The 14427-nt window shown below is 49.7% G+C and overlaps 1 protein-coding gene across 2 annotated transcripts in view; it reads left to right on the forward strand.

Annotated features, from left to right (window-relative positions):
* Positions 1-14427, forward strand: part of NEURL1B (neuralized E3 ubiquitin protein ligase 1B) — a 46705-nt gene that overhangs the window by 29282 nt on the left and 2996 nt on the right. Inside the window, exon 3 of one of the 2 annotated variants that reach the window (XM_054488695.2) lies at positions 12468-13187. The exons of the other annotated variant lie outside the window; for it this stretch is intronic. Within the exon in view, the coding sequence (XP_054344670.1) occupies positions 12468-13187 (720 nt within the window). The remainder of the gene's footprint in view (positions 1-12467; positions 13188-14427) is intronic. 2 annotated transcript variants of the gene reach the window in all.

A 14427-nucleotide genomic window follows, 5' to 3' on the forward strand; every position in this document is an offset into this window, starting at 1 on the left:
CTGCTAATGCCCAAATCCTGATGGTGAGAATTCATGAGAGTAGAAGTTTGCTACCTGTATCTCAAGACCTTTTTTAAAAATTGAGGTAAAATTCACATAATAGAACAGCAGCCATTTTAAAGTGTACAACTGAGTGGCATATAGTTGTCAACCATCACCTCTATCTAGTTCTAAAACATGTCATCACCCCAGAGGGAAACCCTACCCATTCAGCAGCCACTCCCTATTCTCCCCTCGCTCCAGCCCCGGCAACCACTCATCTGCTTTCTGTTTGAGACCTTTGCTCTTGAACCTACAGATTGCGCCGGAACCAGCCCAGCCTCCACCTCTACGGGAGTAAAGGGAGAGCAGGTTTGTCAGGGAATCTGGACACAGCTCTTGGTGTAGCTCATGTGCATCGTTGAAATGCATGGATCTAAAGGTTCTCAGGTGTTGACAGACTGATACACCTGTCCATAACCCCAGAGTTGATCCTTCTGAGTCAAACCTTCTCTTCTCCAGAGGTAGCCACTGTTCTGATTTTTCACCATAGGTTAGTTTTGCCTGTTTTTGAACTTCATGTGAATGGAATCGCACAGTATTTATCCATTGGTATCTGGCTTCTTTATGTCAGCATCGTATTCTTCAGATTCATCCACATTGTTTCTGTATCAGTAGTTTGTTCCTTTTCATTGCTAAGTATGCTAAGTAGTATCCCATGAACTGGATTACCAGAGTTTGTATATCTGAATGTTTGGGCTGTTTCTGGCTTTTCAGCCCTGCATCTTGTGGGAAAACCCTGGCCTGGGCTTCTTGATCCTCTACTTCATCCCCTTCATTACCCCACCATTGGGCAAGGAGGAAAGATTCATGCATCCAAGCTATGCCCCAACCCACAGAAGTAGGAAGACAGTGGAACATCTGAGTGGTCAAGAGCAGGATGTTGGATCACATAGACCTCTGTTCTAGGACCGACTCTCCACTTGCCAGCTGTGTGGCCTTGGCCAGGTAACTGAAACTTTCTGTGCCTCAGATTTTTTTTCATCTGCAAAATGGGCACAAGATAGCACCCACCTCATGGGATTGTTGATAAGGTTACATGAGATGATGTCTGAAAGGGATGCAGCACAGTTCCTGACACAGAGAAGGCACTCAAGAAATAACAGCTAAGAAATAAGAAGCTCTGCCTATTTGCAGGTGAGCCGGAGCACGTGTCCAAATTCCAGGCTTAGACCAGATTGTGAAGAGCTACCCACCCTCCAAGCTTGAGCCTACTTGGGCATTTTAACTGTGTCCCCTCATGCTCTTTTCCATGAAAGGCTTTGGTATTTCACCTCCAGGAGATGCAGGTTTCTGAAACTTCCTAGATTTCCCATCATCTCTTTTGGAGCTCTTTGTTCCTATCCAGCAGGGAAGCAATCCCACCTCATTCACCTGCTCATTTGCAGCTCATGTCTTTGAGTAACAGCCAAGAAATCACAGCCACTCCATAATCAGCTCAAGTGGATTCGGATTTTAAAAAAAATACAAATTGGAAGCAGCCTTTGATGACTTAATGAGACTGCATAAATCTGTAAGGTGAACTCTCCCCCCCACTCCATTTCCTTATTCAGAAAACCCTTATTGAACTCCTTACAACATTCTAGGAAGGGAGAGGTAGAGTCTGCTGGAACGTCACTGTGACGTGGCAGACATGAGCCTCAGCTTCCCTTATCTACAAGTCGTCCCTGAGCTGTGCTCATTGATGGAAAGTACCTGGCACAGGTGCCACAGGACAATGATCACAAAATTATTCTGTCCTTTTGTTTTTATCTGCCTCATATGATCTGCAGGAAACACAAACATATATAAAAGAGGAAAATGGTATTAGAAGGAATTTCATTCATGGGTGATGAGATAATGGGTGAATTTTACTTCCTTATATCTCTGAGTCACCTTTTAAAAATACATATATGTAAAGAGCTTGTATTGCTTTTACAGTCAGAAAAAGCAATAAGGTTATTGTCCTTTCTGAAGGTTATATGAGATAACAGAGGGGAAGTTTCTGACACGTGATTGAGGCTCAGTGAGTGTTTATTTTCTTCCCAGAGGAAAAGCAAGTTGTCATTGGTCACATCTGGGTAAAGGGATTATGAGTCACTTTTTTTTTCCAAAATAACAATGATTTATAATCAGGAAAAATGTTATAATAAAAATAAGCTAAGCAGTCATGATTTTGTATGGTTTAAGTACAGGAGACAAATACCCTGCTGTTTCCAGGACAGGATGAGGCACCACGAGAACATCAAAAATCCCACCCGAAATTTCCTGAAGGTGGTGTCCAAGGTACCTAGTGGATACATAAAGAGAAAGCCAGTTTCTGTGCTATCCTGAGCACTCTAAACTCCTTTCCATCGCAAGAACAAGGGGCTGACATGGTTCCTTTAGAGCTTCTCAGTTGTAAATTCTAGAATTGAAAACCCCTGAGACCCCTTCATTCCTCCCTCACCACAATCAGGTCCCACTGGATAAAGCCTGAAAACCAACAAACGAAAGTAGCATCTGGGTAGGGTTGTCAAATCAAGCAAATAAAAATATAGGACACCCAGTTACATCTGAATTTCAGATAAACAAGGAAAAAAAATTTTTTTGACACAGGGTTTCACTCTTGTTGCTCAGGCTGGAGTGCAGTGGTGTGAACAGAGCTCACTGCAGCCTCGACCTCCTGGGCCTAAGGAATCCTCCTGCCTCAGCCTCCCGAGTAGCCAGGACCACAGGCTCATGCCTGGCTAATTAGGAAAAAATTTTAGTACAAGCGTATCCCATGCAATATTTGGGACATACTTATGCAAAAAAAAGAATGTATTTATCAGAAATTCAAATGTGGCTAGGTGCGGTGGCTCACACCTGTAATCCCGGCACTTTGGGAGGCCGAGGCAGACGGATCACCTGAGGTCAGGAGTTCGAGACCAGCCTGGCCAACATGGTGAAACCCCGTCTCTACTAAAAATACAAAAAATTAGCCAGGCGTGGTGGCAGACACCTGTAATCCCAGCTACTTGGGAGGCTGAGGCAGAAGAATCGCTTGAACCCAGAAGGCAGAAGTTGCAGTGAGCCAAGATGGCACCATTGCACTCCAGCCTGGGTGCCAGAGCAAAACTCCATCTCAAAAAAAAAAAAAGTTATAAAAACATGTAACTGAGCATCCTGCATTTCATCTGGCAATCCTTGTCTAAGAAGCATCCACCCCATCTTGTGGGGCTGGGGTGTGTTTTATTTGCCCTCGAGCCAAAGTCTCAGAAATAAAAAAGGGCTTGTAGGCCTCACATATTTTTTTTTGCCTGGTGGAACTGTGAGCCCAGTCCAGTATCCTCCTGCACAGAGTCCAGCTGCAGCAGAGAGTGCTGCATCTATGGGGCCAGACCGTGGGGTGCCCTTTCTAGGTAAAGAATCCAGAGTCCCGAGAGGGAAAGTGACTAGCCTAGAACCACCAAGACGGTCAGTGGCACAGCCAGCCCTGAAGACTGCTGCGGCAGTATTTAGTTCGCATTGTGCTCACCTGGGGAGCTTTGACAATCCCACTTCCCAGGCTGCACCCAGACCAATTAAATCAGAACCTCTGGGGGTGGCACCCAGGTGTTAGGAGTTCTTAAGGGCCCCCAGGTGCTGCCAGGGTTGTGCTAACGATTCCCTTTGCATAGGTGTACATTGCCCCTTCCTTCCTCCCTCCCTGCTTGGGAACCTTGGGTGTCAAGTTCTTCGGACTCCTCTGTCCAGGGGATAGAATCATTGGGCCACGTAGACCCTGTCTCTTGCTTTGACTTTTTCGCTTCATCCCCAATCCCCACTCCTTTTCATGCCTTCTCCTGACCAGATAGGCACCACTCTGATTCATAACCCCACGAATGTATCTTTTGGAGTCTCGTTCTGTTGCCCAGGTTGGAGAGCTATGGTGCAATCTTGGCTCACTGCAACCTCTGCCTTCCGGGTTCAAGCGATTCTTCTGCCTCAGCCTCCCGAGTAGCTGGGATTACAGGCACCTGCCACCATGCCCGGCTAATTTTTGTATTTTTAGTAAAGATGGGGTTTCTACTGGGTACCTGTTGGTCAGGTTGGTCTCAAACTCCTGACCTCAGGTGATCCGCCCGCCTCGGCCTCCAAAAGTGCTGGGATTACAGGCATGAGCCACCGTGCCCGGCCGAATGTATCTTTTAAAAATAGGTAGATTTGTTTTATATGCATATGTGGATGGTATTGTGCTAAGGATCTTATTCTGTTTTTCTTTTTCCACTCACCCTTCTTTAGGATCTATCTGTACTGTTGTATGCCTGTCTGGTTCCTTTCTCCCTCGTGGTCCCTGCCCATTGATGGACACCTGGATTACGACCAATCCCCCAAGCCACACACACAGACAGTACTGTAGGGTGCATTGTCTCAGGGCTGCTCTATGCTTGTTTAATGGTCTCTGGGTTACAGATCAGGAGGGGCGTGCGGGTCCCGGAGTGGGTCCATCCTGAGAGGCTTAGATTTCTCAAGATGCTCCTCAGGGCCAAAGAGAAGGGACTGAGTGCAGGAAAATTACTTTTCGCTGAATTTAGCAGTTCCTGGAGCCAGGAGAGGAAGCTTCTGCCAGGCCATGCGCTCCCTTCCCTCCCTTCTCCCTGTGGTTCCAGGAAGCATTTATCACAGGTGGAGTATCCCTTGTCAGAAATGCTTATGACCAGAAGCATTTCAGATTTTAGACGTTTTTGGATTTTGGAATATTTGTATTATAGTTAACATTTCAGCATCACTAATCTGATATCCGAAAATCACTGTTGATGATTCTAGATTAGTGTTTTTTCATGTTTTGTGCCAAAAACTTCCGAGTTTGTAGCATTTCACATTTCAGATTTTCAGATCGGGGATACTCAACTTATGTCTCTTTTCTATGGAAGCCCTTTCTGGAGGTCCTCGAGTTCAGGCCAGGCCCTGTGCTTTTTTGAGGCAGCCCTGCCCTTCTTCCTAGGCAGCTCCAGGGTAGTCAGTGTCAGCCCTGCCGTCCTTCCTCTGCCCAGTCGTGGGAAGCTGGTCAGATTGAACAAGCAGTGCCAGTCAGGGGTCATGGCATAGCAGACCATATTGTCAGAAATCTTTGGTTGCAAGGGACAGAAACTCAGTTCAGTCTCACTTAAGGAAAAAAAAAAAAAAAAAAAAGCATTAATGTCTCATGTGGCTGAAAATTCCTGGGAATGGTTGCCTTTAAGCCTGGCGCAATACAGGGACCCAAAGAACAGCACCTGGAATACTTGTCTGTCTTCATTTCTCATTTTGCCATCTTCTTTGGTGGCCTCATCTTCAGCTGGACTGTCCCTTTGGGGTGGAGGAAAGGCCACTAGCATTTCCAGTCTTGCATCCCACGAGCTTAACAAATCCAACAGAAGAGCTGCTTTCCTAGAAGGTCTGCCTATCGTCTCTAGATGTAGCCTCATGGATCTGGCCTGGGTCACACGCCTATCTCTGAACCCATCTCCATGGCCAGGGGGATAGGATGAAGTGATTGGCCAGGCTAAGGCCCCCCTCCCGACTCCTGAGGCAATGGGAGGTGGGGGTGGAGCAGTTCCCTCCAAAGAAAAGCTGGGTGCTGTTACCAGAAGAAGGAGAGTGGATGCCAGGCAGCCAGAAACAACAGCCCTGCATGGGCCTTGGAAAGGTGTCATTTGCCCGCTTGGAAGCACTGAGATCCCTTGTTAAAGATAGTTACTAGGCACTTACTCTGTGCCAGGCACAATGCTGAGAGCTTGACGTGGGTCATATCTTCTGTTCCTTACAAGAATCCTGTGAGGCAGGAAACGCATTTGCAAACTCCACGTGGATAGAGAACTTGGCCAAGGTTACAAAACTGTTGGTGGTCCTAAAGTCAGAGTTTGTTCATTATTGTTATAAACAAAGTGTGTGATAAAGACTTGAACTTACAGAGCTAAATGCAGGGTTCAGAGGTCTGAGCGCACCATTCCAGTCTGCAGGAGAGGAAACTGAGGCCCAGAGAAAGGCAGGGACTTGCCCAAGGTCTCTCAGCTGGTCAGTGGCCACAGTTGGGGAAGGAGGTGTGGACCCAGGGGCTGTCTCGGTGAGGGGCCTGTCAGCACACCTTGGGCCGGGAGGAATGCTGCTGTGCTGCTGGCTTTAGGCAGAGCCCCAATGGGAGCCACGTGGCATCATTAGCTTTGCGGTTAGTGTTCTTTTTTCCAAACAGACCAGGCCAGCACCCACCTCCTCACCCCAACATAAATCATTTGCATGGCAGGGTGTCCTGAAGGGTTGTCCTTTCCCAGTCTGGAGCGAGACTGCCACTGCATGGCCGCCAGCCTGTCCCACCAAGGGCTTCTGAAGGCTTGTTCTATGCAGGCACGGAGCTGGGTGCATCGTGATCCCACTGTTCTGCCCTCTTTAATCTTCCCCACAGGCCACTGAAATGGGACGAGGGTCCCCACTTTGCAAGTGGGGAAACTGAGGTCACAGCCAGAATTGGCCAGGGTCCAACAGAGGCCTGTGTCTGCAGTCCAGCCTTCTCTGGTTGGCAGAAGGGCATCTGGAAAAGCACGAGGTCAGTGGCCCACAGACCCGGCACCAAGGCCAATGTTTGCCATCTTCTTTCCTAGAACCCCAAGCCCTCTCCCTTGGTGCCCACTCCCTCGGCCTTCCCCCTGTGGCCGTGGATAAGGAGCTCTGCTCCTGTCCCCTCCTGCCTGCTCATGGACATGGTTCCAGTCATTTGTCCACTTCCTCTGCCTCCACTGAATCATCCCCATGAGCACATGGAAGAGCCCCAGTGGCATCCATCTTTTTAAAACACCCTCGATCAGCCCCCTCACCAGCCACAGTCCTGTCTCTCTACCCTCCCTCCCTCAGGGCAGGTCTTTCTTAAGTGCTGGTTATGCCACCCTCTCCTTTTCCCTCTTAAGCTGTGCCCTGAGGCGTGAGTCCCTGCCCATCACTGACCTTGAGCCTGTCAGACCCTGAGCCTACATCCTGGGCCCACTACCAGGCCCCTCGCTTTCAGCCCGGGTGACCTCTCCCCGCTGCGTGAATGTTGCTGCTTGTGGCTCCTGGGCCTTCCCGAGCTCCCGCCGTTCCTCCTGCTTTCCCGGCCACCCCTCGCCCTGCCTGTCGTCCCTATGTTGAAAGCCCCAGAGTTCTATCTTGGGCTCACTCTTTCCTTTTTACTTTCTTAAATTGTGTAATACAATATGCATATAGGAAGGCATCTAAGAACAACTGTAGCATTCAACAGATTGTCGTAAAACAAGCCTGTTTCTGTCTGCCCTCTTTCTCCAAGTCATCTGAGCCATCATTGGGCTTCACATCTAGGCTGTTGACTCCCAAACCCATCTTCCCAGCCCTGATGCCTCCCTTGAGCCCCAGGCCTCCCACCACCTATCCAGCCTCTCCTCCTACAGCTGAGGGGCATCCCACACTGAACATGCTTGGACACAATTCTTGAATCCCCCACCTCCTGCTCCTCAGCCAGCCCCATTGGCAGTAAGTAGCACCACCCACTTGGTTGGCCATTGGCAGTAAGTGACACCACCCCCTTGGTTGGCCATTGGCAGTAAGTGGCACCACCCCCTTGGTTGGCCATTGGCAGTAAGTGACACCACCCCCTTGGTTGGCCATTGGCAGTAAGTGACACCACCCCCTTGGTTGGCCATTGGCAGTAAGTGACACCACCCCCTTGGTTGGCCATTGGCAGTAAGTGGCAACACCCACTTGGTTGGCCAGTAACCCGGTGTCATTCTTGATTCCTCTTTTTCTTGCCTTGGATCCATTCTGTCAGCGAGTCTTGTCATTTCTGCCTCTAGTACATGGCCCGAGTCAGTCCCACAGAGACAGAGTGGTGATTGATGGATGGGTTTCTCTGTCCCCAGTTGTCCCTGTCTTCATTTTCATGTCTACACCAAGACGGTTTCATTTGAGACATACATTCTGCTTTACTTCCAGCCCAGATATATTGGACCTAAGAGAGAAAGGGGAGGGGAAAAAGGGAAGAGCTAGGCCCTGGAAGTGGCTTGGGAGAATGGGAGGTCAGGGGCCTGTCCCAGCCTCCTCGTACCTGCCTGGGGACTGCTGCTGTGTGTTGGTGCTCAGTGGGTATTCAACGCAGGGAGGCAGGGACATTAGGCCCATGGAGACTGAAACTCCAACTTTGGCCCGAGGCCAAGTCCAGGTGCTGGGCAGCTCTCAGAGCTGAACGAGAACAGCAGCATTGGGAGGCAGTATTGCTAGCCAGGGGCCTTGCTCTGGAGTCAAAGCCTGGGCTGGAATCCCATCTGTCACCCCCAGGCTATGTGACCTTCAGTAAGTCACTCCACCTCTCAGCGCCTCAGTGTTCTCCCACTGTGAAATGTGCCCATTTTACAGAGCTACATAAGATAGTGGTGAGGACTGAAGGAGACCATCAGTGTATGGAGCTGCGTCTAGTAGGCGCTCGAGAACGTGGTTATGTGTGGACTTGTTTCAGCCACGGGTAGAAGCTGGGCAGTCTCGACACGCTCCCTCGGTGCCTCTTGATGTTGCTGGATTTCTGCCTATAGCCGACTGGTTCTCCTTGGAAGAAATGCCCCTTTGAGCAGTGGATTCTGAAGTGTCTGGCGTAGGCCGGCACTGTGCTGTCTTGGACTGTCTCAATCAGGACCTATGCCCAAGAGGAACAAAGCTCCTTCCACAGAGAATAAGTGAGGCCATGCAACCTTTTCTGAGGGGCTGCCATGTGCCAGGTACCCAGCACAATGTCACATTCATTGTAACCCAGCCTTGTAGACACACCAAGCTTCCAGCACCTCAGCGCCTTCACATGTGCTGTTCTCTGTGCCTGGAGAACCTGCCCGGCCACCCATCCTTTATCTCCAGGTCGCAGCATGTTGATCAGTCAGGGAGGCCTTTTCTGGCCTTAGTCCCCCTTTATACACACTCAGAGAATCCCAGCTCTGTCACTCCCCAGCTGTGTGACCTCTTGGAGCCTCAGAGTTCCCCCAATGACACTTCCCCACATAGGACAGAGGCTCTTGGTGGCACTTGGCACAGTTTTCTGTAAGATGGCTTCATAGAGCCTTTATCTCCCACTTGAAAGGGAACTCCATGAGCACACGAGCCACGCCTGTGTGTTCACCTCTGTTCACCGAGCACACAGCAGCGCTGGGCCCACAATGAGTGCTCTATACATTTTTATGATCATAATTAATGTTTTGAGCACTTAGTGCCATGCTCTGTATTACCCTTCATGAAAGTAATTTCCATAACATGGGGATGTTTACCACTATCACTCTATCACTCCATGTTATGCTGAAGGAGCTGAGGCTCTGGGAGGTGAAATGGCATACCTAAGGTCACATAGCCAGGAAGAGCCAAAGCCAGGACTTGAACCTAAGTCCGCCTGTCTCCATAGGCCATAGGCCATTAATAAGGATGCTGCACTGATGGGCTCCTGTATGGAGCCGCTGGGGGACAGGAGGAGGAGAGTTAGGGGTGGGGGAAGGAGCAGGGTGAGTAAGGCCAGCGCCTTTAGGGGCGGGCAACTGTGAGTGGGGCAGGGAGCCTGGGAAAAGTGCATTGCACCGAGACTTCCAGAAACACATACTTGTCTAAAATGCCTTTTCAAAAAAAGTGCTTGTTTATTCTACCTTTATTTATATGCCTTTTTTCTGATCATAAAAATCAATTTATGTTCATTAGAGAAAAAGAGAAAACTAGAAAACTGTAAGAAGCAAATTTCTACCCAGAGATAACCACTCACATTTTAATGTATTTCTATATTTTTCCTATGAATCCTATGCACACATTTTCCACAAAAGTAGAATCAAACCATGTGTTCAGCTTTGAATGTTTTGTTCATTTAATGTTATATCATAGGTATTTTTCCCATATTATTAAATATTAATTGAAAACTCAATTTTTTTAAATATTTTTTTTCATAAAAATTTGTAGCTGTATTAGTCTGTTCTTCCACTGCTATAAAGAACCACCTGAGACTGGATAATTTGTAAAAGAAAGAGGTTTAATTAGCTTATGGTTCCGCAGGCTGTACAGGAAGCACAGCTGGAGAAGCCTTAGGAAACTTACAATCATGGCAGAAGGCAAAGGGGAAGTAGGCACAGCTTACTCGGCCAGAGAGGGAGGAAGAATGTGAAGTTGGGGGGGGGGGTGCTACACTTTTCAACAACCAGATCTCGTGAGAACTCACTATCATGAGAACAGCAAGGGGGAAGTCCACCCCTATGATCCAATCACCTCCAACACTAGGGATTACAATTTGACATGAGATTTGGGCGGACACAAATCCAAACCGTATCAGTAGCATACAAGTTTATTGTAGGAAAACTAGATAATACAGAAAAATCTAAAGAAAAGTCCTTCATGATCTCACCCCAAGAGATAATTACTATTAATATTTTATGTCTCTCCAGCACTTGATTTCCTATGCACATAAATAAAATGATACAGACAAATGTAGACAAATGCACACATATGTACTTTTTTAAAGAAACAAATTGAAACCCCACTTCTTCCCTCGAGCTATGGGAAGCACCCTCGCTAAGGCAAAGCATACACACGCAGATGCCCAGAGCCCAAACAAGTAGCTGACCCCTTTTGCTGAGACCTTGAAAAGGGCCACCTCAGGTGCATCAAGAGAGATCAAACCACCTCAATACAAGGGCAAGCTTTAGCCCACTGTGGCCAGGCCAGAATTCAGGTCCTACTGCCAGATTTACTCGTTTCCCAAGTGCTATAAATCCAGTTTAAGTGAAAGGTGTCTGAGGGGGTGCATTTGGACCCACCGGGGCCTGGGGCATAGTTTGAAAAAGCATGTGCATTCTTATGATTTCATTTCATATTTGGAAAACTAAAGAGGAAATATTTTTCAAGACACTATAGAATGGTAACATTTAACAAAATCTTGGCTCAAAGTGGTCTGTTTAAAAAGTCTAAAACACTTACTTTCCTATTATGGTAAACAAAAATGTTTGTATCACTAAAAAACACCTTCACAATATTTTAATGACTCTTTCCTGATGTTGTTGTTATTTAGCATAGCAGTCTCTTCTAGACCTTAGTCGTTCCTTCCTTCATCCAATAAACTATTAATAGTAAAGGCTATTTGCCAAGCCCTGAGAACATGGTGGTGACCAGACTGACACAGACCCTGCCCTCAAGAGACTCATATTCCAGCTAGGGAGGCAGAAAATAAACAGGTAATCTACTAAAGTACGAATACCTGTATTACCCAAATGATAAACACTATTTTTGCTTTTTTACCTATGTCATATGAAGAACATTTTTTCAAATCACTAAAAATTACTTTAAAATATTTTCATAACTGTAACTTTTAAAGAACTTTCCCTTCGGCCGGGCGTGCTGACTCATGCCTATAATCCCAGCACTTTGGGAGGCCAAGGTGGGCAGATCACTTGAGGTCAGGAGTTCAGGACCAGCCTGGCAAACATGGCGAAACTCTGTCTCTACTAAAAATACAAAAATTAAGCCGGGCGTGTGGCAGGCACCTGTAATCCCAGCTACTCGGGAGGCTGAGGCAGGAGAATCACTTGAACCCAGGAGGCAGAGGTTGCAGTGAGCCGAGATCACGCCATTGCACTCCAGCCTGGGTGACAAGAGCGAAACTCTATCTCAAAAAAAAAAAAAAAAAAAAAAAATTTCCCTTCATTTTGTTTTATTAAGTAACTCAATCTCCCGTAAACTTTTTTCTGTCAATGCTTAAACACCTATCCAGGCCCGGGCACTGTGCTCTGTGCTGTGAACACAACAGTGAGGACAGACCCAGGTCCTCCCTTCTTTGAGAGGCAGCATGTGTTGAAGAGCCCAGACTCTAGAGCCAGACAGCCTGGGTTCAACTCATGGGTTCAAGTCGGGACTTTGCCACTTAGTAGCCATGTGCCCTTGGTCATGTTCCCCAACCCCTCTGTGCCTCAGTTTGTGAGCTCAACAGCAGATAGTAACTGTACATGCCTCACAGAGTGGTTGTGTAAATTAAATGAGGTAGCATGCGAAAGCTTAGAAGTGCCTGTTGCATAAGGCCATGAGTACAGGTTTGCTCTTTTTATTGGAGCTTATGTTCTAGTTGGGGAGACGGACAATAAACGATTTTTAGATGCCCTTTTAATGATCGAAATATGGAAACCTCGGAAAGAGAGAGAAAAGGGGAAACGGTGGAGAGAAAAGGAGGGATGGAAGAAGAGAAAGAAGGAGGCAGGGGAAAAAAGGGCCTAATCTGCCGGTCCCAAAGGTAACAGCATGTCAGGGAAACCGAGGATGGTGCTTAATGCAATTCTGTACTCCTGCGACTCACTAAATTACACAGATGGACAAAAGGAGAGTTCGAAGCCAGGGTGGGGTGGGGGCTGCTCGAGGCCCAGGTCGGTCGTGGAGGCCTGCAGGGGGCAGCGGGCGAGGAGGGGCTCGCGACCAGCCTCACGCGTCGCCTCTCCCCGTCCATGTCCCTCCCTTTATCCGCACAGAGAGCGCCTTCGCCGACACGCTGACGCCCGCGCGCCTCAGCCAGGCCCGCTTCAGCGCCTGCCTGCCGCCCAGCAGCCACGACGCGGCCAACTTCGACAACAACGAGCTCGAGAACAACCAGGTGGTGGCCAAGCTGGGCCACCTGGCGCTGGGCCGCGCCTCGGGCCCACCGCCAGCCGACGCCGCGGCCGCCGCCATCCCGTGCGGGCCCCGTGAGCGCCCGCGGCCCGCGTCGTCGCCAGCGCTACTGGAGGCCGACCTGCGCTTCCACGCAACACGCGGGCCCGACGTGAGCCTGTCGGCCGACCGCAAAGTGGCCTGCGCGCCACGGCCCGACGGCGGCCGCACGCTGGTCTTCTCCGAGCGCCCGCTGCGGCCCGGCGAGAGCCTCTTTGTGGAGGTGGGCCGTCCGGGGCTGGCGGCGCCCGGCGTGCTGGCCTTCGGCATCACGTCGTGCGACCCGGGCGGGCTACGGCCCAACGAGCTGCCCGCCGACCCAGACGCGCTGCTCGACCGCAAGGAGTACTGGGTGGTCGCGCGCGCGGGTCCCGTGCCGAGCGGCGGCGACGCGCTCAGCTTCACGCTGCGGCCCGGCGGCGACGTGCTCCTGGGCGTCAACGGGCGTCCGCGCGGCCGCCTGCTGTGCGTCGACACCACGCAGGCGCTCTGGGCCTTCTTCGCCGTGCGCGGCGGCGTCGCGGGCCAGCTGCGTCTCCTCGGTGAGTCCCCGGCTCCGCGTGCGCGAGTCCCCGCCCCTCCCCAGTCCCGCGTCGTCTCGCCCTGCTGCGCTCCTCCCCGGCCCCGCCCCGCTCGCTAGGCGCTGCACCGCCCGAGGCCAGCCCGCGGTTCCCAACTTTAAGCGCCCGGCACGATCCACCCCGTCCAAAATTGCTGGACTCCACCCCAGAGTTCCCAATTCAGTGGGTCCACGGTGCGCCCCGAGAACGTGCATTTCCGACAAGTGCCCGGGGATGCTGACGTTGCGGCTCTCTGGACCACATTTTGTAAACCACCGACCTAGATAGGTCACCGGCTGATCTCCGAGCTTGGCAGGCTGTATCCCCTCGGTAAATGGTCGGTGCGATTTTTAGTTCCGTTGTTATGATATGTTACATTAGGGTGTTTTTAACATGTAATGCACAGTAAGTGTAGGGAAAAAATAAATTCGACTACACATGAAAGAGGAAATAAGAATAGTATCGTCCACAGAAAGTGGAATGGAGGCTTGAACCATCCTATTTTGAGATAATTTTTGCCTTCATTCATGCCACAAATAGGCAGGAGCAGCCATCAGCTGTGGGCCGGGCCCTGGGCACCAGGATAGGGCCAGCAGAGGACAGGACACACTCCATGCCGGTTAGGAGCTCACAGACACCCTAAAGGAGAGTTGCACGGTGTGACATCTGCTACAGCCGGGGGCTCCTCTCCCAGCTTGGTGGAGTAAAGGAGGTGTTCAGAGAAGGCTTCCCAGAGAGCCTGGCTCCAATTTCGTGGCTCAAAAAGTAGAGTCCAAGCAATAAGAAGCAGTCAGCAGCTCATATGTTCCCTCATTGAATTTTATCCTCCCTTTGACCCTATTGAAATCAGTATCATTATCCCCACCTACGGATAAGACAGCGAGCACAGAGAGATTAAATGACTGTCCCAGGCTCACATCGCTGATCAGCTTTGAAGATGCTGGACAAATCACAGATTCTCCTGAGCCTGTTTCCTTCTGTAGAAAGAGAGTGATACCTGCTTCATGGGGTTGTCATGAGGATGAAATCATGTGCATGTAATGCCTTGAGCGGGGCCGGACACAGCCCTGGGTTTAATCAGTGGTAACCAGTAACAACAGCAGCTGTTGCTGTCTTCATGAGAACAGAGGAGGAGCCGGGTGGCAGAGTGGTTATTTGGTCAGAGTGTTTTTTGGGGAGGGGGAAAGTTGTGTTGTTTTGTGTTTTTGAGGAACCGTCAGAC

The sequence above is a fragment of the Pongo pygmaeus genome, chromosome 4, assembly GCF_028885625.2.
Source record: "Pongo pygmaeus isolate AG05252 chromosome 4, NHGRI_mPonPyg2-v2.0_pri, whole genome shotgun sequence".
NCBI lineage: Eukaryota > Metazoa > Chordata > Mammalia > Primates > Hominidae > Pongo > Pongo pygmaeus.